Source organism: Castor canadensis, chromosome 10 (genome assembly GCF_047511655.1).
Source record: "Castor canadensis chromosome 10, mCasCan1.hap1v2, whole genome shotgun sequence".
Classification (NCBI taxonomy): Eukaryota; Metazoa; Chordata; class Mammalia; order Rodentia; family Castoridae; genus Castor; species Castor canadensis.
This window is the reverse complement of record NC_133395.1, coordinates 144,983,937-145,008,962: the sequence shown is the minus strand read 5'-3', so window position 1 is coordinate 145,008,962 and position 25,026 is coordinate 144,983,937. Positions and strand designations below refer to the sequence as shown.

Below are 25,026 nucleotides of genomic sequence, written 5' to 3'. Positions count from 1 at the left end.
ATACTAGATTACTGAATTCAAGGCTTAATTCAACCAATTATCCATTATAGCATTTTAGCCATGTGTGTTCAGCTTAATCAGATCAACCCTCTGCCCACAGCTGAGGTTTTGCTGAGAGGCCAGTCCAGTGCTATCAAGCCACATAGGTGGGAGGCACACACTAGCCTGGCCTCTTCCACACTGCCTCTCAGTAAAGAAACCACATGTTGTCTCAACTTTACAAGTAAGGATACCAGAGAGCCTCAGGAAGTCTCACAAGGGGTGTTCCAGAAGGAATAGCTGCTCACCATTTTAATGGCAGTTTTAATATCAATTTTTAATTATACAATCAGTGTATTCTCAAATACAAAAAGTAGAAATAAGCATAACAAAATATTCAATCTTATACAGAAAGAATATCCATGCACGAATGTTCTATCACTTTTGTTTCTTTGCCAATATATATACAAACGTGTCTATCAACACACAGCTTTTTTTATATAGACTTACAAGAAACACGAACAAAGCGTGCAGCTTTCTTGGTGGACATTTAAGTTACAACTGTTCATCATAAACAGTTCTGCATAGAAGAGCAGCTGGCACACCACACCTTTATCTGGTTATTTCCATAAGCTAAATTCCAAAGACTGCAAGAGTGAACTGAATGAACATGGTGCATTTTTTGGCTCAGGGAAGCATCGCCAAATGATCCTCCAGAAATTCCAGGCTGGGGCCACAAGGACATGTCCCTGCACCTGGGTGGGCACCGTGCTTCTGCTGGCCTGTTAGCTGCTTTCTGTGAATGTTCACCCATGTGCTCACTGCCTTTTCATGGAGGCACTCATCTGCCGCATCACCTTCAGCAGTCTCATTTGATGCTGCTTCTGGTCAAATCTGTGCAGACAAGATGTGCTAATGAGGCCCCTGTGTTCCCCTGGTGCGGTGCAGTGTGGTGGGGAAGAGCAGAATCTCTGTCCAGTCTGCCTATGTGACACTGTCTCAGTGGCTCAACTGCAGAAAGGACTGCTGGTAATGGCATCTACCTTCTAGGGTTATTGTGAGATCCAGATTCATGAGTTCGTACATGTACAGCACATCGAACAGCAGTAAGTGTGCCTACTATTAACAGCTTTTCAAAAGCATCAAAATTTGGCTAGTCTTTATTCTGTAATTTCCATCTTTCCCCCCAAAGGCCAGCATTCATCTGTCAGTAGTCTGAAGAGCTGCCTCTTTCATATACTAGGATGAGCCCAGTCTTCTCAGAGTGCTGGCTCTGCCTGTGGGGCAGGCACACCCTGCTTGAGTTATGGTGGTCTTGTGACAGGTCTTAAAAACTACAGTATAAAGCCTCTAAGACCATTTTCTCTTTGTATCCTTGGGTATTCTTACCCATGGGTTCTTGTGTAATTGTCCCAAAGTCTTCTTGGACTTTCGAGTGAAACTGTCTCCACCCTGTAGGAAAGGTAGCAAGCCTGTAACACACTTACTTCTTCCTCACACCCACACCTGTAAATACTGTGGGCTCTGCCTTCTAGACAGGTCCAGAATCTCTCCTGCCTTTCAGTCACCACTCTGGCCACAGACACTTCCACTTCTGCTGGATGACCACAAGAAATTCCTAACCACACCCCTTGCTTTCTCCCATACCACCTAATAGTTGTCTTCAGAAGAACAGCTGGAAAAAAAACAAACAAACAAACAAAAAAGAACAGCTGGAATGACCCTTTTAAAAAAAGAACCATGTCCCTTTCTTAATTACACTCTTTCATGTCCCCCCCCCCCCACCCAGTGAAAGCCAGAGTTGTGACAATGGCCTGCAAGGCCCTGATAACTGGATCCCCTCCACTCTCTGGTTCTCTGCACTCCAGCACCATTGGCCTTCTGGGTTCTCTTCTCATGGGCCAAGCACATCCCAGCCTCAGGCCCTTCCTAGACTGTCTCTTTGCAAGGCCAAGGGAGCTATCTCCATGGATACACCTTTCACCTCCAGTAGCTGTCACTTCCCTGAGGCCTTCCTATCTCTCCTAGTGAATACTGCAACCAGTCACAGACTCCCTTCCTGGTTCTGTCTGTCTCCATCACACTTTCACTTGGTCTGTTTATCAGCTGCTTCCTGCCCCCTTCTCCAGCAACCAGTAGTGTGGGTGTCTGTGCTATCTTAACCACCTTTACCTGACATACTACACTGACCACACTAGGGAGAAGCAAACTTGCTTCTCAGGCAGCTCTGTCATCCTCTTGTGTAGTTACTGCCCACTTGTGAAATTTCCTCCTGCAGGAAATGTTTGTTGCTATTGTGAGTGAGATCTCCTCCACTGCATTTCCTAACTGCTATTGCCACCATATAGGAAACCCTAGTTGGCACACATTTGTTTTGTAACTGGTCACTAAGTATCTTCTAAGTTTTACTAATTTTTCAGTTGGTTCTTTTGAGTTTTCCAACCAATAGTCAAATCATCTACAAATTACTGTCTTCTCCTTACAATACTATCAGTTCTTTTTCTTAGTTTATTTCAAAGGCAAAAACCTCTAGAAGAGCATAAAATACCAAAGATAGCAATGGGAATATAATTCTGTTATTATCCTCAGGTACATATGTAGGATGCCTTTGGTAGTTATTTCACCACTGCATGATGCTGGCTGTTGGTTAAGCTACAGAATCTTTACTGTATTCCTATTTTTACAAGTGATGACTATCATTTCTTAAAATCAAATATAAAATGTGTTGAGAAAATAAAGTTCTTCATTGATCTATGACTGAGATAAATCAATCACTAGATTTCCTAATGCCCAATTTGCTCAGAATATATTAAATATACTGCCAGATCTAAGGGTGACTTATTTATAACATTCCTGTCTATTCCCATAAGCCACTCCTAGTCTGCAGCTATCTTTTTGAGGTGTATCCTTGCCAGGCTTTTTCATGGGAAGCTTCCATTGTCCACAAAACTCTGGGACAGTATTTATTCAACACATCTTGTGAAGGAGAAGACTTCTAGTGTGAGACTGACATCCTGACTTCTTCCATGGTTACAAACTTATTCTTGTTTGTATTATTTCAAAATCAGTGATGATCTGTTTTCCTGGAAAATTATGCATTTTGTTATAAATATCACAACATATCATCATACAGCTTGTATGAAAGGTTTACTTCTTATTGCTATATCTTCTCTTTTTTCTTAGCTAAACTGCTCAGACAGAAGTGGAAACCAACAGCCTGGGAGTTGTATCCACTTAAAGGCATGTTTTCCTTGGCCCATCCTAAAAGTTCTTTCAAATCTGAACAGGTGTATATAAATAAGCACCCAAATCTGGGTCTGACTCTCCTGAAGTCTGTTCTTTATCTTGAAATAACTAATTTCACTTAGTTTCCTTTTTCTTACTTAAAACAAAGGTGCATGCGGCACATACTTGCACCTAGCTTCAGTCACATCGCAACATTTCATAGACAATGACACGCAGTAGTCATCAGCTTACATCTGAGTGCTTACGAGTACATGTGTAATTTCATTCAATCTCCACGATAATTCTAAGAACGTGATTTTATTGCCATATTACAAAGTTGCTTGCTCAAGAGTTCAAACTTATAACTAGTTAGTCATCGACTTTTTCTCTAAGTATATGCAATTAGCTTTTATTTCTTCTGTTACCAAATTGTTCAGTGGGTTTTCTTTTGTTTTCCAAGTAATTTTCATTTACTTTGCAATTTACAACATATGGTTGGAAAGCACAGTATTACGGAAATTATTTTTTTTTCATAAAACCTTTTCCTCATGCCCTAATTTCTTCAGTTTAATTTCTATAAACACTGTGGACATGCAGTAGGATCTAGTAGATCAACTTCATTAATCCCACTAACGAAGCCTAATTTTTCTGATTGATCTTCAATGAGCTGCTGTGTCTTATTCAGTTATCCTAGATTTGTTTCAGTTTCCACTTTATACTCCTTTCAAATAAATATTCCTATGTTCTTGAGTCTGCTGTGGGATGTACACGGAACCACCACCAAAATAAGGAAAACCTTCGTTGTCTCCAATCTTTTTTCTGAATTCTATACTCTTCATGTTGATGTTAATCCACACTTTGTGATTTGTTTGTGGTTTGTCCTGTTTTACCCTGTAGCATTAATCTTCCCAAATATTTCCATAGAGGTGTGCCTCTTCTAGGGAGCATGTAGTTAGGGTTTTACTTTATGACATATTCAATCTTTGTCTCTTGGCAGGGCAGTCATATTCCTATGTTTATGGTGACACAGATACCCTCAGTTTTCTTGCTGTTTACTGTCCCCTTTGGGGGACATTATGTATACACACACACACCCATTTGGTAGGACTGGGGTTTGAACTCAGGGCTTTGTGCTTACAAAGCAGACACTCTTACCACTTGAGCCATACCTCCAGTCCACTGCTCTGGTTATTTTGGAGATGGGGTCTCTATTTGCCTGGGCTGGCCTTGAACCATGATTTTCTCCCAATGTCAGCATCCCAAGGAGTTAGGATTACAGGCATGAGCTACCAGCACCCAGCTCTGTTTTTTGTTTTTTAAAGCTGATTTTGATAGCAGTTTAAGGAATAAAACTTGACATTCTTATGTTGAGAAAAACCACTTGGGATAATTATTTTGAAGGGAGGACCTCAATCTTGAGATAAAGAAACTGGCACTCATTTTATGCCTATATTCAATAGCAGCAACACAACGTGGGCAGCCTTCGCTTTCAGATCTGATCGCATTAGCACACTCTGTAAAATCCATACCTTTGCTCTTAACTTCAAGGTTTACAGCCATGAAGTTCTGCCTGTGTTTAAATGACTTGATTCCATCTAGTCCAATGAGTTATGACTTCTGTTTTTGGACTTATTCCAGGTCAACAATTCTGAAATCCAAAACCCTCCAAAACCTAAACTTCCCCCCCAAGCTTGGTACCAACAATTTAGCAGCAAAACTGATATGAAGCTACAGACAATCTTATTTGATCCTATTTAAATGAATGAATATATTTTGCTAAAAAGTACCAATGTAGTAATAAGGAGTGTTAAGTAATACATGTACCTTTTCTAAAATCAGAAATATTTTGAATTCAAAACACAGCTCATGTGGGTGAATGTAACATGCACCACTCTAGTTCCCAGCACTGACCACTGGAGTTCCTCATACAAGACACCGTGGCAGCAGTAAATGCACCCATTCACATCTTGGATCTAAATGCCTTTCTCCAGTAAAATGGACTAGGACTTGCTGGAAAAGCGTCTGACTCCAGGCTAAGGCAGGGATAATACAACATGAGTCTGGTGGTGCCAGAAAGTAAAAAAGTGCTTAAAAAAAAAAAAAAAAGCCTGGATAGGGTATCTTGAAAGGCATAAGAATCCAACTTAAGGAGCTCCCACTGGCTGAATCTGGAACACTTAGGAGAAACAAAATAAATGCTCATAAAATATTGATTATAACCTAAAGAGTAACAGAAATACCTTTGAGTCCATACTGACATTAATGGAATGCACAAATAAGTAAAAGAGAAGGGACAGCTGTTTTTTACAGAAGAATTCTAATTAATAAATGCCTAAGAATGAGGGGAATAGAAAATCATCAGCAGACTACCATGGTAATAATTCCATAAGCAAAATCCACTGCTATTAAATCAGTGGAAAGTTTAAAGAGAAATGGAGTATTTGCAGTACAGGGTAAAGGACTCACCCTGCCTGGGCTCCTGGAGGTAGCCTGGAGACTCTTAGAATGTTCTACCTGGTAAGAATACTCTACTTTCCCTGGGGTCCTTGGACCACTTCGGATAGCCAATGCAAACAATGTGAGGTACAGTGGAAACTTTGAGTCACCCAGTGCCAGTTCTACTCTGGAGGGGCTAGAGACTAAGTTAGCCAGTCTATTCAACTGAGTCCCAATAAACACTGGATAGCAAGCGTTAAGAAAGCTCCCCTGCTCAACAATGCTGTGTGTGTATTGTCCAACTGTTCACACATGAGAGGACACTGGGAAGCTTCAAGCTCAATATGTTCATGGACCTGGCCCTAGGCCCTTCCCTGGGCTGCAGCGTCCTTTTGCTGCAATCAACTCTGTGAGTACAAAAGCTTTTAATGAGTTCTGTGAATTCTAGAGAATTACCAAACCTAAGGGTTGCTTTGGAGGTGAGGGGCAAACTTTGCACACAACTTCAAAATAACTACTTCAAGATAAATTTTTACTAATCACAAGGGGGAAGCAGACATTTATAGTGCAAGAAGCTGGCAGATACCACCTTTGCCTATGGACCCAATCAACACACTTGCGCCCAGCATGGCGCAGTAGGGAGGGCTCAGCACCAGCTTCAACAGACCTTAACCCCAGTCTGATCACAAGAAAGTGTCAGGAGACCCAAATAGAGGACCAGTTCACAGAGTGGTGGACTTGTCCTCTTCAATAGCATCATGACAAGCAAGGAAGGGCTGAGGCCTCAATGTGAGCTAGAGGAGACCAGGGTCAGAGAAGGGCACTGGTGAGCACCTAGTCAACAAATTAAGTCTGTCCTCAGCTCCCAGGACTGTGCAACAGAAGCTCTCAGTATGATAGATGCACCAGGGTAACAAAAGAGGCTGATGGGAAGGGAAAGCTGGGCAATGAGTTATCACAGCTGAGACACTGAGATATGACAATACATGCAGAATACTACCGCCCAAGGCAGTAGTTTTCTCCAAGTCTGAAATCACAGCAAATAAAACATCAGATTTGGAAAAGCACAACTGGCTGGAAGGGTTTTATTAAAGGAATTGTGGCCTCTACATGGATTCCTCCCTCTCTTGGCTGGTCACAGTATTTCAAGAGGGCTTTTCAGGAGGATAAGAATGGGGCAGAAGCTCAGCCTTCATTCTTTTAGGGACATTTTCTCATTGCCTTCACACACAAAGTTTGGATATCTGGCAGGTGCCCCAGTTGTATTTCTCTTAAAAGTCTGTAAATGTTTAGAACAATGAATGCATTATAACACTTGGATTACCTCGGGAAGATGCTGAGAAATCAAATTTTATTTGAAACCTAATGAAGACTCAAAAATCTCATCTTTCTTATATGAACTGTTCCTTGTTCCTCAAGGGTAAAGAACTGAGAAGCTGCTCTTTACACACGTATTCTAGCTAATAAACAATAGAGGACTGACAGAATCAAAGCACCATCTCTCCGCAAAACCCAAGGATTTAATGGAGCTAGGTGCTAGTCACCAATCAGCAGCCTCCCAGAAGAGCCCAGCACCACCTGTGAAGGAATTTTACCAACCTTCCCTCATCCCAAAAGAATCAGAGCAAGCCTGGAGATGTAGTTATTCATTTATAGGAAGCATCCAATAAAATAAAAGAACCTGCTAAACTACGCCACAAGTGTAGCAATCAACAAAAGCACACCAGCAAACTGGACAGACAGGCAACCCAGCTGCTTCAACAGAAACCTTGGAGAGAGATGGAAGCGAAACCTACAGCAGTAAAACAAAACTTAACCAAAAGTAATATATGACTCTTACTTGGATTCTGACTCTAACAGACAGTTACAAAAATAACTTATGGTATTTGAGACAACTGAAAATCTAAACGCTTGCTAGATTTTGATATTAAGGGAGTACTGTTCATTTTAAAAGAAGTGGTAACAATACGTGGCTATCATTTTTAAAGTGCCTTATTTTTTAAAGATGATGCTGAAACATTTATGAAAACAATTAAAAAGCCAAACCATCCCTATAAATACTACTCCAATGCAACACAATGAATACTATACACATACTATACACCTGAACGTTTACAGTACTCTTTTTTCTTTTAAGCTCACCATTATCTACCAGGTTCAATAAAGGCATCTGCTTTCCTTCATGAACTCTGCCTAGGATGTGGTAACTTCTATTTATAGACTTCCACCGCTACATTTTCTTCCATTATAGCCTGTAAATTCTTCATTGGCATTCTGTGAACTGTGGAGGTGTCTCTTCCTAAGTCACAACACTGACACATCCAACAATCACTGTAGGGAGACATTTATTTTAAGAAAACTGATAAAAAATAGTTATTTAATTAACTATTGAGATGGGGGTCTTGCTATGTAGTCCAGATTGGCTTTAAACTCATGATCCTCCTGTCTCTGCCTCCTGAGTCCCGGGACTACAGATGTGCACCACTGTGCCTGCTCTTGCTATGATACTATTAAGAGTAGAAAGCAAGAATAAAATTGCATCCCTGATCTTACACACCCATTTTATAAATAAATTTTAAGTAAAAATAAAAGATGAATGAAATATACAAAAATAATATACTGGAAGAACTCCCCATTACTATTTCAAAAGTATTTAACAGTTTCCTTTAAGCACTGTATCCCACTATTCCATTTTCAAAAGGGACAGGCAGATGAGGTCACAAACTACCAGGTCTTATTTGGTCTATGTGTTATTTTTTTAACTTAAGAAAGCTCTGACTTTATGTATTTTAACGTAATTGAACTGGAGGACATCATTCAACAGAACACACAGGGCTGGCTCTACATCCCACTGTCCTTGGATCCAGTGGCAGCCCCAGCCCCAGCCCCAGCCCCAGGCTGCTCCTCACTTGCTGACATTTGCCCTGCTCTGCTCATTTACCTTAGTACCCTTCCAGATAAATGACACTTGTGTTTAAAGTACTAACTTTCACAAAGATTTTTTTAGATAAAGCATGTTTGAACATGCTGGGGATCTGTTTACTATTTGTATTCCTGAAATTCACATAAAATTAAAAAGTTGATAAAAGGGCATTCTGAACATAAAAATGAAACAAGGAACACAGAAACATGTGTTCTGTGTGCTTCCTCTGCCAGTGACTGTGACACAAGAGAACGTGGTCCCTTGTCCATTGGCACTGCAGCACACTCGGCCTCACCTGCATTGCTCCCAGTTCCTTTCTGCTTTTTTTTCTTGACTAGTTGAATGGCTCGGTAATCAGTTCTTGCTGAGCCCCCACTTTCCTGGGACCAAAGAAAAGTGTGTCAGTCACTTGATCTACACAGCAAAGAAGGGTAGCAAGGGAACTACAGAAATGTGCTAAGTCTGCTTCTGGAGCATCTCCAGTGATCACATTACAATCTCCAGCAAAGGCACACAGAGAGCCAAATGTTACATTCAGGTATCAAGAGGGAACAATACACATAATTTTAACATCTGGAGAAGCAAAGTTTATTCCTCTAAAACCTCAAAACATATTAAAATATTTTACAAAGAAGCTGTTCTTCCCCTGGTGCCAGGGTTATGTCACAACAGCCTGCCCCCAGGTTTCCACACTGTCTACACCTTTACCCAGCAGACCTGGGGTGATGCTGGTGACAGATGCTGCACTTTGAGTGTCATGCATCTATATAGTAAGTATATCACTAAACTCAGCAAGCTTACTGAGGGAGCCAAACAGGATTCAAATATTGAACTGCTGTAAATGTGTGAATGTTTTACAAGAAAAACAATTCCATACTTATCACTACAGAGAGAGAAAGAACAGCTCTCTACAGCTCATGGCATACCTGTAACCCATTCACCACACACCATTTGTACTCAGAGAAGCGAGGGAGCCCAACATCACACAGCTAGCAAGAAAATGAACAAGGGGTTAGGACCAAGGTCTCACCGGTTCCTCTACCTCCACCCACAGTCAGGCTCTGGAGATGCAACAAGGACCAAGAATGTTGCGTCCGAAGGCATCCTGCGCCAGGGACTGCTTTCTACTCAGCTCTGACCTATGGCCACCTCCCATCTCTGCCAACCACCTGTTGCTTTGCAGCTCCTGTATCAGCCTAAGCACATGCTAGCAAGCATGGCTCTGCCACCGACAAGCAAGACACAAGGAATGGAGACACTGAGATCGTGCTTCTCTCACACTGACAGAAACAAAAGTTGGCTCCATAGTATATCACTTACTAGGTGCCCTCACAATTGATCCTAATTCAGAAGATTTAACATTTTAAGTTGTGGTACAGTAAGATTGAACATTCTGCACAATATAAATGTCATCATCAATTCACACTGTGCCACAAAAAGACTGGGGAAAGTAGACTCTCTCCAAGAATCTTTAAACTAAGTTAAATTACATTCAATGTATAATTGATATAAAAATAATTAAAGTATAATAGCTGTCCAGCCTCAAACTTGGAGATGCATTCTGTAATTCTCCAAGAATGAGGGCTCCCTTTTTCTTCTTGATTCTTAATTTAAAAACTATTTTGGTATGGTTTTAAAGTTTCCATTGAACTTTAAAGGTAGTTTCTGCTGCAATTCTTCCTGTTCTAGGACTTGTCATTAAGAGAAGAGTACAAAGGCAAAACATTTCAGCATAATGAAATGCACCAAGATTTTTCAAGAAAACACATTGTCACAGAATCACACAACTCAAAAGAACCTTAGAAATCATCTAGCCAAACCCCCTTATTTTAGAAATAACTGAGAATTTAAGGCTCAGATAGGTGATTTGCTCAAGGTTGTAAGAACTAGTCAGTTCCAGACTCAAGGTTAAATTCAGATTTCCAGACTTATAGCCCAGAGTTCTGTCCTTTTACAAGCCAGTAAGTAATGTCTGCATAGAAAGGATTAATCCCGAATATCCTCAAAACTGAGTGTAAGAGAAGTAAGCTATGTGGTGTTGACTGAATAGAGTGCTTCATACCAAGTAGAAGTTGCTGGTGCCTGCACTGAGTTCTGTGTCCCTCTGAGCACCGTGCCTCTCTGCTGAGTTGGAGAGCACAGACCTGGGCAGCCCATGGCTTTTTTCCTGCTGCTTGACCCCATCCGAGATAGGAGGCAAGTCCTCCTCCACCTTGATGGGATATAGCAATTCTGGGACACTAGCAGTCTCTCGGGAGGTGCTTGAAGAGATTGGTGTGGTGATGGGCGCTAAGTTACTGCTGGAGGTCAAAGCTGGAGAGTCTTGAGCCAGGTTCTTCATTGGCAGAGCCACCAAACAGCCTACTGCTCCTGCACTCATGGCCTGCACATCATCTGCACTGAAGCTGCCTGGCTGGAGGACTGTGGTTGCTGCCCCAAGAACAAAAGGGCTGTCCAGACTTGGAGGAATGTCACTGTGGGCTACCAGGACCAGAGGATCCATGGGCCCTAAGGAGCTATTAGTAGGAGGGAGGTTCCCTCCCAGAGAGGAGTTCACAGACGTGACGTCAATAGTCAGGATCCCAGAGTTCAGCGCCTCATCTGATGCACCTGCTGAACTGCTCCCGTGTGCAGGTGCATCAGAGAAGAGTGCTGCTAGATCTATGTTGGTGAGCTCACTTTGGCCCGGACTGCTTAGTTCACTGCTGGGTGTGAGAGAACTTGGAGTTTCCAGCTGAGATACGAGATCTGCAAACGGAATGAATATCCCAGTTACTTATGACCTCAGAAGACTATGAGAACTTGCATTAAGATGTTAGCAAGCAAACCCTCAAGGCAACATTCACTATCCTTTCTCTGGACCCTGATGCCCAGTTATCACTGACCAATGACTGGGACCTGCTGGTGGCACAGTGTCAGCCACTGCACACATCAAAGGAAAGGATAAATTGACCTAGCTTCAAATCCTCAGGCTGACAAGGATTTCTCTGGAGGAAATGAGAATGATTACTTAATGTTTCCTGAAATCCTGTCAATTGGTGAGAGGCATGGAAGATTTGAATCTTTCTGGCTTCAAAACCTGCTCTCTCTCCTATGCCATGGCAAGTAACCAAGAACACTGTGAAACTTCCCAGGGTACATAGCCTTTAAAGTCAGTTTTAAGACCAGCTCTGGCTCTGCGGATAATTTTGAAATCAGCTCCTGTCAGCTCTTGTCTTGTCAAATTCTGTGCTCTTTTCCATAATTATCTAGTTGTGATAGCTACCTATCTAGGTGATATCTATCACCCCAAAACAGATTTGAGCAACTGGGAGTAAACTGAGGGGGAATAAAATTGGCTGCCTGGACTAAGCAAATTCCAGCTCTAGGCTGATGCATAGAGCTCGGACATCAGGTCCTTCCAGATGCTCTGCAGATGGGTCTTCCTAGATGGAACTTCCTGATGGGCTTCTTCTCCCAGTGCTCCATCCTTCCACCCCCAACGTCCCATTACATTTCCAACCTCTAACCTCCTCCTCCACGGGACCACAATCATCTCGAGGGTGAAGAGCCAGTCTGACTCACCTCCATTCCTTCAGCACCCAGTGCAGGATGAAATCATTATACAGAAACAGATGTTTTAGATCTCTCTGCAGCTGGCAGCTTAATTTTTTACTGTAACACTCTTTAAATACTTGATTCATTATTCAATTAAGTAATCAGAGTAACCAGAAAACCCTTGGGAGAATAACGAACATTAACATACTTCAAAAACATTTTGGGCTGGGGGTGTGGTTCAAGTGGTAGAGTTGTTGCCTAAGCACAAGGCCTTGGGTTCAATCCCCAGTAACAACAACAAAAGTTAATGAACATTTAAGCTCCGGCTTATGTATAAGTATATACCAATCACACCAAATTGCAAGCCTTGACCACAGAGCAAACAGAAAATGGGACCAACAGAGTTGAATTAGGTAACATAAGGTCTTGTGATTTTTTTTTACCCCCAAGAACACTTCACTGCGGAGTCCTAACTGGTGGTGCATGGCACAAGGGAGGGGCTTTCTGGTTGTTTCTCCCACTCCAACTGTCAACCATGAACTCATATTTCCAAGAGTGAATGTCTGCTCAAGTACATGCTTTATTTTTAAAAGACACCTATCAAAGAAATCTACTCTTGATAAAGAAAACAAAACACCAAACTCAGAATACATCTTCTTGAGATGTCATATTACAAAGTTTCTTTTTTGTTTTGGCAGTACTGGGGGGTTGAACTGAGAGCCTTCAAGTGCTCTACCACTTCAGCCATTTTGCCTGCCAGACCTTTTTGCTTTCGGTTATTTTTGACAGGATCTTACTTTATGCCCAGGTCCAGCTCAGACCCAGATCATCCTGTTTATATTTCCCATGTAGCAGGGATGACAGGTGTGCATCACTGGGTCCAGCCACTGGTTGAGATGGGGATTTCACAAATTTTTTGCCTGTGCTGGCCTCAAATCGCAATCCTCCCAATCTCTGCTTCCCAAGTAGCAGGATCACAGGCTTGAGCCACCACATACAACTCAAAGTTTCTTTAATAAATAGTTATCTTAGAAACAATGGAACATTTTGAAAGGAACTGGGCGCAATTCTTTGGAGAAACTGATACTGGATAACTATCACTTTTTCAAAAATTTCCTATCTTGAGGATTCAACTCTCTATGAAATAGTACTTACAGTGTGAACGGGGCCACCAACTTATATTTATAGATTTCCTGTCTAGCATTTTACTAATTCCACAACCATTACCTAGAGAACTGACATGTGCAAGGACATCCAAGAAAAAAGTCACTAAGAAAAGCATCTGAAGTAAATGGTTAGGATCACGACTTTGGGAGGTGAATGAACCCATTAAGAACCTGGCTTGGACATTTCTACTAGCATGACTTTGTCAAGACTTTCTGCCCAGTAACCAGTGGTAGGACAACCGTAAGGATGAACTGAACTCCATGGAGGGTCTGGCACAATCCCACAGTAGTCAGTCATTTGTTGAGTGCCTGTTTTCTACTAGGTGGGGACTGTGATACTTTGGTTCTTATAAACATGACACAGGATATAACAGGGCATTACAGGAGCAGCTAAGAGGGTCTCTACCAAGCTGGAGTTTAAAGAAGGCTCATCTGCTAGCTTCTGAATTAGCCAGGTTTGGAAGGGTGAAGGGAATGCTGAGGAGAGGGGCCTGCAGACAGTGAGTGGTATCACGGAGCACCAGCTCAGAGGTGGAAAGGAGGATCTGGTGACTGAGGGTCTCTATAAGCAAAGGTGACACTCTTGACACACACAAGGCTATAAGAAGGGAAGTTTCTTTCAATACAACACAGAATGGTAAAAGTGCCTAATAAGTGATCATTTCCAACAGCAGAAGAAACCAGAGGAAAGAGCCCAGACTGCTCAGTCCTCTGCTTTAGGTACTTTAACAAGCCATTTCATTTCTTACTTCTAACGATGAGGGAAGCAGGGCTCAAGGAACTCCTACCCAAGATCCCAACTGGGAAGAAACTGTGCCCCATTGCAGGTGCTCTGCTCTTACCACAGCACTGACTTCCCACAGGTCACAGCAAGCGGGTCTGGTTAGAACTTCACACAGACTGCATGGACTATGAGCAGCAGAATTAACTCTATGGTTGGCCAGGACTTTCCCAGCTGGGCCCTGTCAGGAGTCAACCCTACCACGTCCCAGACAGCAGGGTCCCTGAAAGTGCTCTAGGGGAGAGGCAGCCGTGGCTGCCACCCAGACACCCTCAGCATCCTTCATCCCTGGAGGACTGTGGCAAGGCCAATAGATGTGAGTCTCTAAGTCCTATGCTACAGAGAGCCAAATGACAAGCCCTCACGTACTCACAACCTCCCTTCATGGGTCCTGGCCTACTGTTGTGGTATCTCTCTCCAGACCACCCCTGAAACAATTCTGCTCTGGGCCTGGAGAGCCTCCTTCCTCCTGGAGAAAACAATCCCCACAGTGTGGAATCCAATTTTCAGTGGGACCAAGAAGAGGAGCCAGTCTTGCAGGACTGTAAAGATGGGAGCAGAAAATGTGGAGATGCTGGACCACAAAGGCTCCAGCAGGAGGCAGGTTTACAGCATGACACCAGGGAAGGCCCATGAGTTAAAAGACTGAACATTCTCTCAGACGTAAGGGAGGGATGAGAGGGGCAGGAGTGGAGGCAAGAAAATGGCAGGAGAGAAGCAAAAGAGGCCTACTGTGACCCATCTCTGATCTCATGGATCACACAGTTCTGAAAGGAGGCAAGAAGAAACAGCACCATTTCTGTTTTCTCACATATGTCAGGCACACACATCTTGGTGGGGATGCAAACATGCAGACCTTGGCGTCGACTGTGCTGCCGTACCACATGTGCCTTCATGCTGTGCTTGGAGGTGAAGAGTCTGTTGCAGCTGGACACTGGGCAGCGGCTTTTTGGAGTCCCCACATCCTGCAGATGCTTCTTAGAGTGAATGTACAGACTGCTGCGAGCTGAGAACCGAGCACAGCACCCTGGAACACAGAGGGGAACAAGAGTTACTCTTGAGAATGACTGAGAAGCCAGTAACAAGCCAGTAACAAAAGGCACTTCATAATCACATCAGAATCACAAGACTGTGTTCCCAAGCACTGGTCACTGGCAAGGACATATATGGAACATCCCTAGGAAAACATCACAAGGTAAAAACCATAAGGAAAAGTACAGTCCTGTGTGACCTGACCAAGCTAACTCAAGTTTCTTCCACCCACTACACGGGGCTATTGGGAAAATTAAGTCAAAGAACTCCTTCAATGCTCAACTGCAAAAATGTGTGCCTCTATTAAACTACTACTACAAAAACTGCAATCCTATGATGTTAAGAGTTGCATCTGTCTCAGCACATCACTAAAGCCATTTTATTTTCCGTTCATTTTATCACTACACAGCTCATGCCCAAAGACTGGGAAAGTGTCCCTTAGTCAGAGGCACAAGTGGAGCCAGAGACGGCATTCACTGTTTACACACTCAACTCACACCTGCCTCAGATCTACACGCAAGCACAGGAGGGAACACAAAATCACAATTACTTTCTCTTCATACTCTGACTTCCCACTATATTAGAGCTCTGGCCCATATACACAGAGGGGAGGGAGAGTTCCTGCAGCCAGAAGCTTGTGACCTGGTAGGATCTGTGAACAGCAATCTGTTATGATAAAATGCAAAATAAAACCAGTGTGGAAACAACAAAGGTACTCTGGAAATAGAGTAAGTAGAACATTTCCTGAGAACTCAGAAAAAAAAGTCTCATGAGCAGGAAACAGTGAGGTAGGTGGCATTCCCTGGATGAGTGGCAGAGGCCACACTTCAGCAAAGCAGAAGAGGTACAGGCTGAGGGAGCTGCATCCCAACTCTAGCTCAGCCACCTACTAGCTGTAAAGCTTTAGACAAGTTATTTATCCTTTGCATCCTTTCTCTTTTCTATGAGACTAATACTTACCTTACATGGGTATCATGAGGACCAAATAAAGCAATACCTACCAACAGAGCACGACCTGGAAACAAGTTCAAAGCCCCATTTCAGAATTAAAGTCCACAGCTGACAAAGTGGTTCAAGTGGTAGAGCACCTGCCTAGCAAGCATGAGGCCCTGAGTTCAAACCTCAGTACAGAGAGAAAAGAGAATCAGAATTAAAGAAAATCAGAATTAAAGAAAGGGGGGAGAGGGGAGTAGGAGGGGAGAAAGGAAGGAATTAAAGACCAAAACTACACTCAGAAGCAGCCTTTACTCATCTGGCCCTAACCTGTCTTTACAGCCTCTTTTCTAAAAACAGCTCACCTCCAGGCCCTGGGTATGGCAGCTCTGCCCCACCATGCCAAGGATGGTCTTAATGGAGGGACTAACTTCTCTTATCAATCTGAGAAGGGGTCTGGGATGCTTGCACCAGGCTCCCAACTCCATCTACACTGCCTCGTGGAGATGGCCCTCAGCCAAGCCCTGCTGGCTCATCTCACTCTCCTATCACCATCAGTCTCTCTACCAGAACCTCAATATCTAGACTGCCTGAAGCTCCTTCAGAACTCTATTAAAACAAATGCTTTCTCTTGTGCAGCCAACTTCTGCCCCTTCCTCTTTTCCCCAGTCACTTCTGTAAGATCTGGCAGCACAGGCGGTCCCCTGCCTCCTGCTGAGGCTATCCTGTAGGACAACAGAACAGGGTCTGCCTGAGTCATCCCACTGAAACTTACCATTCAATACCATGTTCCCGTGTGGTCCCTGACCCTGGCCAGCCTGGGTACTATGAGCCCCCACCTTCACCTTCAGGGCTCCTGGCAAGGCACTCCTTCCACTTTACCACTACAATCTGTAGCAGCAGTCCCAGGGCTGTCCTAAGCTTTCTTTAAAGTAACAACAATCATAACAATAGTAACAGACGCATACTGATGATTTTTATGCTTTAAACTTACCAACTAACTGAATCCTCACAACGACCCTATGAAGTTTTACTTATTTTGTTACTGAGAAGAGGTGCAAAGCTTTAATTGCTTGCCCTAGGTCCCAGAACTAAGTGGCAGACTTCAGACCTGAGTCCAGGCAGTGTAAATCCAGAATTCACACTTTTAGTCACTACCCTGCACTGTGTGTCTCTTTGATTTACACCATTCCTTGAGAATTCCTTCCACTTCCATGGCCAGAGTGAGGACTCATGTGCTGCTTGCTTGTCTCCCAATCCAGCTTGCTCACCAAGCCCCATGAGCACACATACCCTGCTTCTAAGCTGCAAAGCCAAAGGTATGTAAACTGTAGTGCATGACCAAACCAAACTCCCCTTCCTCCAAACTAGGCTGTGTTCCCACCTAGGCTGACATACTGTACCTAACTACTGGCTCTCCCTCAACCCCCACCTTGGTCCAAATCACTGCCATGCACTACTCGGTCTGACTTCATTGTTGATGTGCTTCTCCCCACCTCCCCAGGCATATCCAAGTCTCCAGAGTGACTGCAGGACCTCCCCACAGACAAGTTTTCAGTCATAAGCCAGACTGAAATTGCTTACTTTAAGCACTTGGCTTGCTGCTCTTGCACCTCTGGGAGAGTCTCTCACACTGGTCTTTCTGTCTCCAACACCCATCCCCATGTGTTGTGCTATTTCTTCTTCCTTCCCATAGAGTAGTAAGGCGAACCTTTTGTATCCCTTGCCCATTCCTGTTCACCACTTCACACCCCCAACTGGAACACTAATGGAAGGAGGAACTGTAGCTTGGTTACTCTGGTCTCAGCTTTAAATTGACCTAATTATCCCCCTCCAGTCAAGGAAACTGAGGCCAGGAGACAGAAGCTGAGGACATCAATTCAGGGACTGTACAACTTACCCTGGGTCACTGCTTCTCCATGGACCACAAGCAGGTTTTGGCAAATGAACTATGCCTTCAGCATTTTAACGAAAAAAGCCTACGAATACCCCTTTCAAGTCAGCCCAGCTTTACTGCTGTCCAGTGGCAATAAGAGTAGCTACCTACCACTTAGCAAGTCCAAGCTATGTGCCAGATGTGAAAGAAAGCATTAAGTGATTTCACTCACCCTCATAACCACTGAATTCCACAGGTAACATAACTAGAGTCACAGACAGTGAGTGGCAGGGCAGATGGGAAGCGGTCAGTTCTCCCTCTGCGCTCTTTTCAATATGCTGTTTTCTGAGACAGCATGTTTGATCTACTCAATGAGTCAGAGAAATGGAATGCTGCATTTAGGCAATTGAAACTCACCTTAAAACAACTTAAACTCGTAACATGAATGTTTGTGTGGTATTCAGTTCACAGCTCAAAGCAACATTTTAACTCTACCTTCCACAGGACACTCAAACGGCTTTGTGCCCAGGTGGGTTATGCTATGGCCTTTCAAGTGCTCTGCTCTGGTGAATGATTTCCCACAGCCTTCCACTGAGCAGGTGAATCTCCGGTCATCATCATGTTTCCTGCCAGAAAGAAACACAAAGGAGTAGTGATCACTCACACAACTCATAGGCAAAAGGCCTCAGAAGTGTTTCTTTGTTTAAAGTTCTGCAAAATATACAAAACTACAAGCTCTTTCCATTTAAAAACTGATCAGTGCACTTTCCAGAAAATCTTTATCTTCAATCCACATGAGGTTGATAATTTAGAAATTCTACTTCAATGACTAAGCTGGCCCCACAGTCAGACACAGAACAATTAGCACCTCCTCAACCTAGGAACGGCTGAATCCCAAATGTATTGATAAAGCTGTTTCCATTGTTTAGAAATCCCTATGGCCAACAAGCTTTCCAAGCCACAAAGGACTGTGAGAAGTGTACACAGAGCACTAGCTGCAATGAACGTCACTTGGACACAGGCGCCAATGTTGTCATTATCACCATGAAAAGTTTGCAATGACCGTGAGAATTTAAAAGAAAAAAAATGGAATTGTATGTAAAGTATGCTGCTTAAATTTAAAAAAAAGTCATATACAGAAAAGAACCTTGTCTTTAGGGGATGAAATTCTTAGTAATTTTCTTCTTAAAGTTTTCCAATTATTCAAAACATTTTTGGACTACTTCCTAATAACCCCCAAAGAACTACAGTTATCACATTCATAGGTTTCTACTACTAACAATTCATTAATTTTCACAGCTGATAAAAAAACATACAAAAATGTAAGGATTACCTTTTATGCCTCAGAAGTTTGGACATGCTGGTGAAAGTCCAACCACAACTGTCTGAATCACATATAAATGGCCTTTCACCTTTTAAAAGAAAAAAATGCATAGTGTAATTATAAATGCCAACAGTTACTGCAAAGACAAACCTTGAGTCATATGATGTTGTGTTCTCTAGCTCACTACCTGTATGGCTTCTTAGGTGAATTTTCAGTCGACATGCTTTGTCATATTGTTTGCTGCATCCAGGAAAGGAGCAAGAAAAGAGCTCTTGTTCTCTAAAGTGGGCTCGGTTATGGGAAAACAGGGCACTCACTGTGATGAATGTCTTCTCGCAGCCTGAACAAAAGAAAACACAAACCCTGCTCACGGAAAGACAGAAATCATACAGTGCAGTTAGTGCTAGTCACAATCCCAGGACACTGTTCACAATGAAGTGCACGAGGAAAAACATGACCCAGAAGCCATTTCTACAAAGTCCTGACCATGAATGTTTGGCTTGTATAATACAGGTGGCTGATGTTGCCCATAAGCACACGCAAGTCACCTATTGCAATGTGACTTGGAGAATGAACAACTGATCAAGAGGAAGTCCTCCAATCACAGCCACCTGTTCACTAGTTCTAAGTACTGGTCTTGCACACGTTAGGTTTATCTTCCACAAACCCAAATGTCAATGTTGTTCATGTGAGAGACCCAAGAAAACCCTGAGAAATGAAATACTAATGAGACAAGATTTTGTGTGGTACAGTTGAGCTTTGTAGGGTTGAAAACCATCCTGGTAGCTAAGACTGTGCATGCCCTTGGAGATGATGCTGCATCCTTCACTCTTTAACAACCTCCAACACCCTCTGTAACTGCCAGCCCCACAACTTATTATCTGGCTTCTTTTTCTTTTTGTCCATTTCCTCAGATGCTGCTTTGCCATCTTCACCTATCTAGAGTTTTCCTTCACCCCCATCCTCAGTCCCCAGCTGTACTGCCCACATCAGCACTTCTCCTTTGCCAACAATGTTCAGTGCTCAAATAAGGTGGAAATATGAGGATGAAAGATGTTTAACAGGTATCTTTGTTGCACCTCTTTTTCAGAGCCTTTAACATTTTATCACAGTGCCCGTGAACCATAGTACACTGTTCAACACTGCATAAAAGTATCAGCCTGAGGAACCCCTCCCTAATTCCCCTGGCAGTATTTTATGGGGAAATGGTAATCTTCCTAAACATCCTAAAGCCATCCTCTCTGGCCTCAATCTGCCCATTGGCCTGTTCCTATTTGGGGCTTTGGTGTGTTCACACAATTATCAGGTAAATCTGAACCCTGACACACTCAAGACTTACAGAAACCCCTCTACTCCATCAGTGACCATACCCTTTCACCCTAGCTCGATGATCTTTTCTAGATGGCTTCTCCCAATCCCCCGGCCATCCCCTGGCTCAACTGTAAAAAATTCATGTCTAGGCCATTTAATGGTGTATCACTTGTCGCTCCCCAGCTCGTATGGAAGCCCAATGATTAGTCAACACAAAACCCTCAGGGGCACCTCATGCCTTGAGCTGGATCCCTGACCTTCCTATTATGATGCTCTTTTTACCAGATTCTCACAAAAGTGTATGACTGAAAAAGGTTTTGAGTCAGTGGCTTAATGTTCTCCACAGAGATGTGCTGGGCAGTCCATGAGCATGTGAGAAGAAAACATAGAATCTTAACATGTTCATGCCACTCAAAACCCTGTACGTGAGTATACTTTCTAGGGCATATGTCATTAGGAGAGCAGCGGATGTATGTGTTAATACACACACTGGACATTCACTCAAGTACATTTTAAGGAACAGGACAGGGAAGCTCCTCTATGCATCGCCCCCCCACACCCGCCCCAACCTGGGCTCTGTGGTTCATCCTCCCAGGGCCCCTAAGCCCACTCCTAGCCCTCTGTCCTGCCTTGCCAGTCAGAAATGCTCTTTCTCCCCGGGGAACTGTCCTCCACCAGCACCACCCTTTTGCCCACGCTGGTGAGGAACTGGCTGGGTGGGCCTCTTACGTTCCCAGCCGCGCAGGTGAACACGGCGGGGGAAGACCGGGCAGTGGGTTTTATGCACACTACTCTGCCTCAGGGTCTTCACGTGTGCAACGAGGAGCTTTAAACTCCACAGAAGGGTAACCTTTAAAACTTCTCCAAACTGTGAAGTCCAGCCAAGCCCAAGCAGAAAAGACACAAACACGCCTGTGGTCGGCCCCTCCATGTGTTAAGGCGCTGCATCGAACCACATCCACCTTCGTCCCTCCCATGGGTGACACCGAGGTAAACCAACACCTGACTCGTACGCGGCTCTACGGTGATGTGCCACCACCCTCACCAGCGGGGGGGCATCTTGTCCAGGGACGCCGGGATTACTGGTGGGGGCCACGTCACGGTGCCCAGCCCGCCGCGAGGCAGCCTGAGGACCGACCCTAATCCCAAGCCTCCTCCTAAGCCAGGGAGCCCCTGCCGGTCCTCGGGGAGCCGGCCCTCCCGCAGGCCCGCGGCGCGCGGTTACCGGGAAAGTCACACTTGTAGGGCCGCTCGGGCTCGAAGTGGCTGCGCTGGTGGGAGCTGAGCTTGGCGTGCGTGGGGAAGCGCTCGGCGCACACCTCGCACTTGAACAGGCTCTCCTGCTCGTGGCCCTTCATGTGCGCCTTCAGGTTGTACACGGTGGTGAACTTCTTGCCGCAGCCGCCCACCGGGCAGCCGAAGGGCCGCAGCTTGTCGTGCGACTGCAGGTGCCGCTTGAGCTTGTAGGAGGTGGTGAAGGCCCAGCCGCAGCCGTCCAGCGGGCACTTGAAGGGCCGCCGGCCCTGCAGGCCGCCGTGCGTCAGCAGGTGCACCTTGAGCTGGTGCTTCTTGGCGAAGGCCAGCGCGCACTGCGGCTCGGGGCAGCGGTAGCCCGGGCTGGCGCCCGCGGGCCCCCGGCGGGCCGCGGCAGGGCTGGCGGCCTCGGGGCCCGGCTTGGCGAGTGGGCGGCCGGCGGGCGGCGCGGACGCCGGGGCGGCGGCCAGCGTGAAGACGCCGCGGTCAAAGCGCACCAGCAGGTCCTGGTTGTTGATGGTGACGGTGCCCGCCAGGGCCGCGCCGGGGGCGGCGGCCGGGCCACTGGGGCCCTGCTCCGGGCGGCCCGCGGGGCTTGCGCCGGGGCCGGAGCGGGGCTCGGCCTCTCGCCGGCCCGGGGCCTCGGCGGCGCCGCGCGCCACCTCCAGCAGCACCACGAAGGAGTCGCCGCCGTCCTCGGGGGGCGGCGGGCTCGGCCCGGGGGCCTCCTCATGCCCCGGCCCCGGCCCGCCATCTTCTGGGCCCCTCAGCAGCAGCAGGCGGCGGCGCCCAGGGCCCCCGCTGAGGGGCGGCCCCGCGCCTCGGCGAAGCCGGCCCGCAGCGCCGCCGCCATGTTGGCCTCCGCGCGCGGTCGGGGCTGCGAGCAGCGTTGGGGGGTCCATCTTGGGCCCAGCAGCGGCATCGGAGCCGCCGCCTGGAGAGAAGAGCGGCCCGCCCCTTCCAGGCATGCGCGCGACGCAGGGCAGCCGCTCGGAGCGCGTCGCCGCCACCGTCCGGCGCGGAGTGCGACCCGAAGCCCGGTCCGGAGCCGCGCGTGCGCGGAAGCGGTGGGCGTGACGCGCGAGGCCTGCTGGGGCCGGGGGCACCGCGGAGGGCGGGGCGGCGCGGAGGGCGGGGCGGGGCGGGGCGGGGCGGTGGGCGGGGCATCGCGGGCGATCCCAGTTTCTGCGCTTCAGTTTGATTCCCAGCGTGGGAAACAAGATTTGTCTTCCTTTGAGTCTCGTTCCTGTTTCTGGGTAGTGCCGGCAAAGGAATGAGTGCTAACAGACATTTCGTAAGCGTTTACTGTGCTCTAAGTGCTTTGAAAATATGAGCTAATTTAATCTGAGCCCTCGCAGGTGGGAGGAGACAGGCACAGAGGGGCGGAGTCGGTTTCCGGAGGCCTCACAGCCGGGAACTGGCAGAGTCTGGAATCGAACCTGTCCACCAGGCTAGACACCTTCCCCAATAGCTCACTAAACTGGACACACACTCGCCTCTGGCCCCAGGTCCTTTCCGGGCTCAACCTCCCTGATGGACATCTGCTACTTTATCAATTGTATTTCCTTCTAAACTTGACACAACCTCAGCCTGCAGGACTAAATTACGCACTGTTCCCTGGACTCCATTGCCCCTCTTCCCCCCCTCAACATTCAATCCGGAATCCCTTCACTCCTTTCCTTCCTTATCATCACCCCAATCCAAAACCATACGTCACTTCTGGGTTCTTAGAAAAATAACCAAGTAGCTGGTCCTCAGCCTTCATTCACCCCACCACCTCCCACCCAGTCTACTCTCCTTCAGGGCGTGATTTTGTGATCTAAAAGTGCAAATCTAGTCATGCATACCCCCTTTGTCCTTAAGGCCCTGCCAATCTGCTTTCACACCCCCACCACACAGGTTTGTCCTCATTTCTCACCCCCACCTGCAATCCTACTGCCCCGACCCCCTTCCCAGTTTCTCCAACAGGTCGAGCTGTTTCCTGCCGCAGAAACATTGCAGGTGTTTCTTTGATTCCTCTGGAAAGACTTGGTGATCTTGTGGTCCAAAGTACACCTTTGCTCAGCCCCTTTATTCCCTACCTCTTGTCTTGTTTCCTTCTGTAGCACTCAGGGTGGACTTGTTTTCTGTATCGCCCTCCTGTCTCATTCTCTATGGAGCACAGGACTGTGTCTCATACCCTGCCACCCCAGGCTCAGCAGGGAAGACTCCACTACAGACTTACTGGATAGCTGGGTGCTTTCTTAGTAGTAAAGGTATTTTAAAAGTAGGTATATCATGATATTAAAGAGTGGATACATCTATCACATGTGTGAGAATTTATGCCCCAATTCTATTGGGGGTGCAGTTGTCTTTTTGACTGTTGTGCTAGGACAGTTGGATATCCACATACAGAAGGGTGAATATGAGCCCAAAGCTCGCCTCACATGCAAAAAAAAAATCTACTCAGAATAGATTTTAAAAAAGTAACCGTAAGACCTAAAACATTTAGGAGAAAAACATGGACATCCACCTATGTGACCTTCATTAGGGAACTGTTTCTTATATATAATTCCAAAAGTACCAGAAAAATTGAATTGGGCTTCATCAGCACTAAAAAGTTGAATTTCAAGTCAAAGGGCACCAAGAAGAAAGTGAAAAACCAACTCATAGAATGGGAGTAGAATTTTCAAATAATATACTTGATAAGCTCTACTGTCTGGAATATGTAAAGAACTCTCGTAACTCGAGAAGAAAGAAGACAGTCCAGTTGTAGGCAGATGCTCTACCACTTGAGCCACATCCCTGCTCCCCTGTCTTTGACAATATTGGGATTTGAACTCAGGGCCTTGTGCTTGCTAGTCTGGTGCAAATAACCCACTATTAACAAAAGGGCAAAGGATTCAAGTAGCCATTTCTCCAAAGAAGTCACAAACAACCAACAAGACTATGAAAAGGTATTCAACATCTGTAGTCATTAGAGAAATGCAAATCAGAGCCACAGTGAGATGCCACCTCACACTTACGGAGATAGCTGTAACTGTTTAGAAACAGAGAAGAGCAAGTGTTGGTGAGGATATGGAAAATCTGGAGGCCTCAGACATTGTGAGTGGGAATGTAAAGTGGTGTCGTGTGGGAAACTGCTTGGCGGTTCCTTAAAAAGTTAAATGTAGAATTTCCATATGACCCAGCAAGTCCACTGCTAGGTGTATGCTGGAGAGAACGGAAACAAGTTTATGAGTAAACCTGCATGCCGTGTTCACAGTAGCG

At 45.5% G+C, this 25,026-nt stretch overlaps 1 protein-coding gene across 16 annotated transcripts in view; it reads right to left on the bottom strand.

Moving 5' to 3' along the window:
* Positions 1-22,828, bottom strand: part of Zxdc (ZXD family zinc finger C) — a 30,460-nt gene extending 7,632 nt beyond the window's left edge. For 5 of the 16 annotated variants that reach the window (XM_074044500.1, XM_074044502.1, XM_074044501.1 and 2 more), the window contains exons 1-8: positions 21,749-22,828; positions 19,400-19,552; positions 19,222-19,300; positions 18,384-18,514; positions 14,904-15,074; positions 10,626-11,311; positions 9,490-9,552; positions 8,859-8,943 (exon numbers count right to left, since the gene is read on the bottom strand). In XM_074044500.1, coding sequence (XP_073900601.1) covers positions 8,859-8,943; positions 9,490-9,552; positions 10,626-11,311; positions 14,904-15,074; positions 18,384-18,514; positions 19,222-19,300; positions 19,400-19,552; positions 21,749-22,745 — 2,365 coding nt within the window. In that variant the 5' untranslated portion in view covers positions 22,746-22,828. Of the gene's footprint in view, positions 1-283; positions 1,655-1,761; positions 7,972-8,858; positions 8,944-9,489; positions 9,553-10,625; positions 11,312-14,903; positions 15,075-18,383; positions 18,515-19,221; positions 19,301-19,399; positions 19,553-21,748 lie in introns of those variants that run through there. The other 11 variants (XM_074044503.1, XM_020186351.2, XM_074044512.1 and 8 more) reach the window with 9 other exon arrangements.
* Between the last annotated feature and the right edge of the window lie 2,198 nt (positions 22,829-25,026).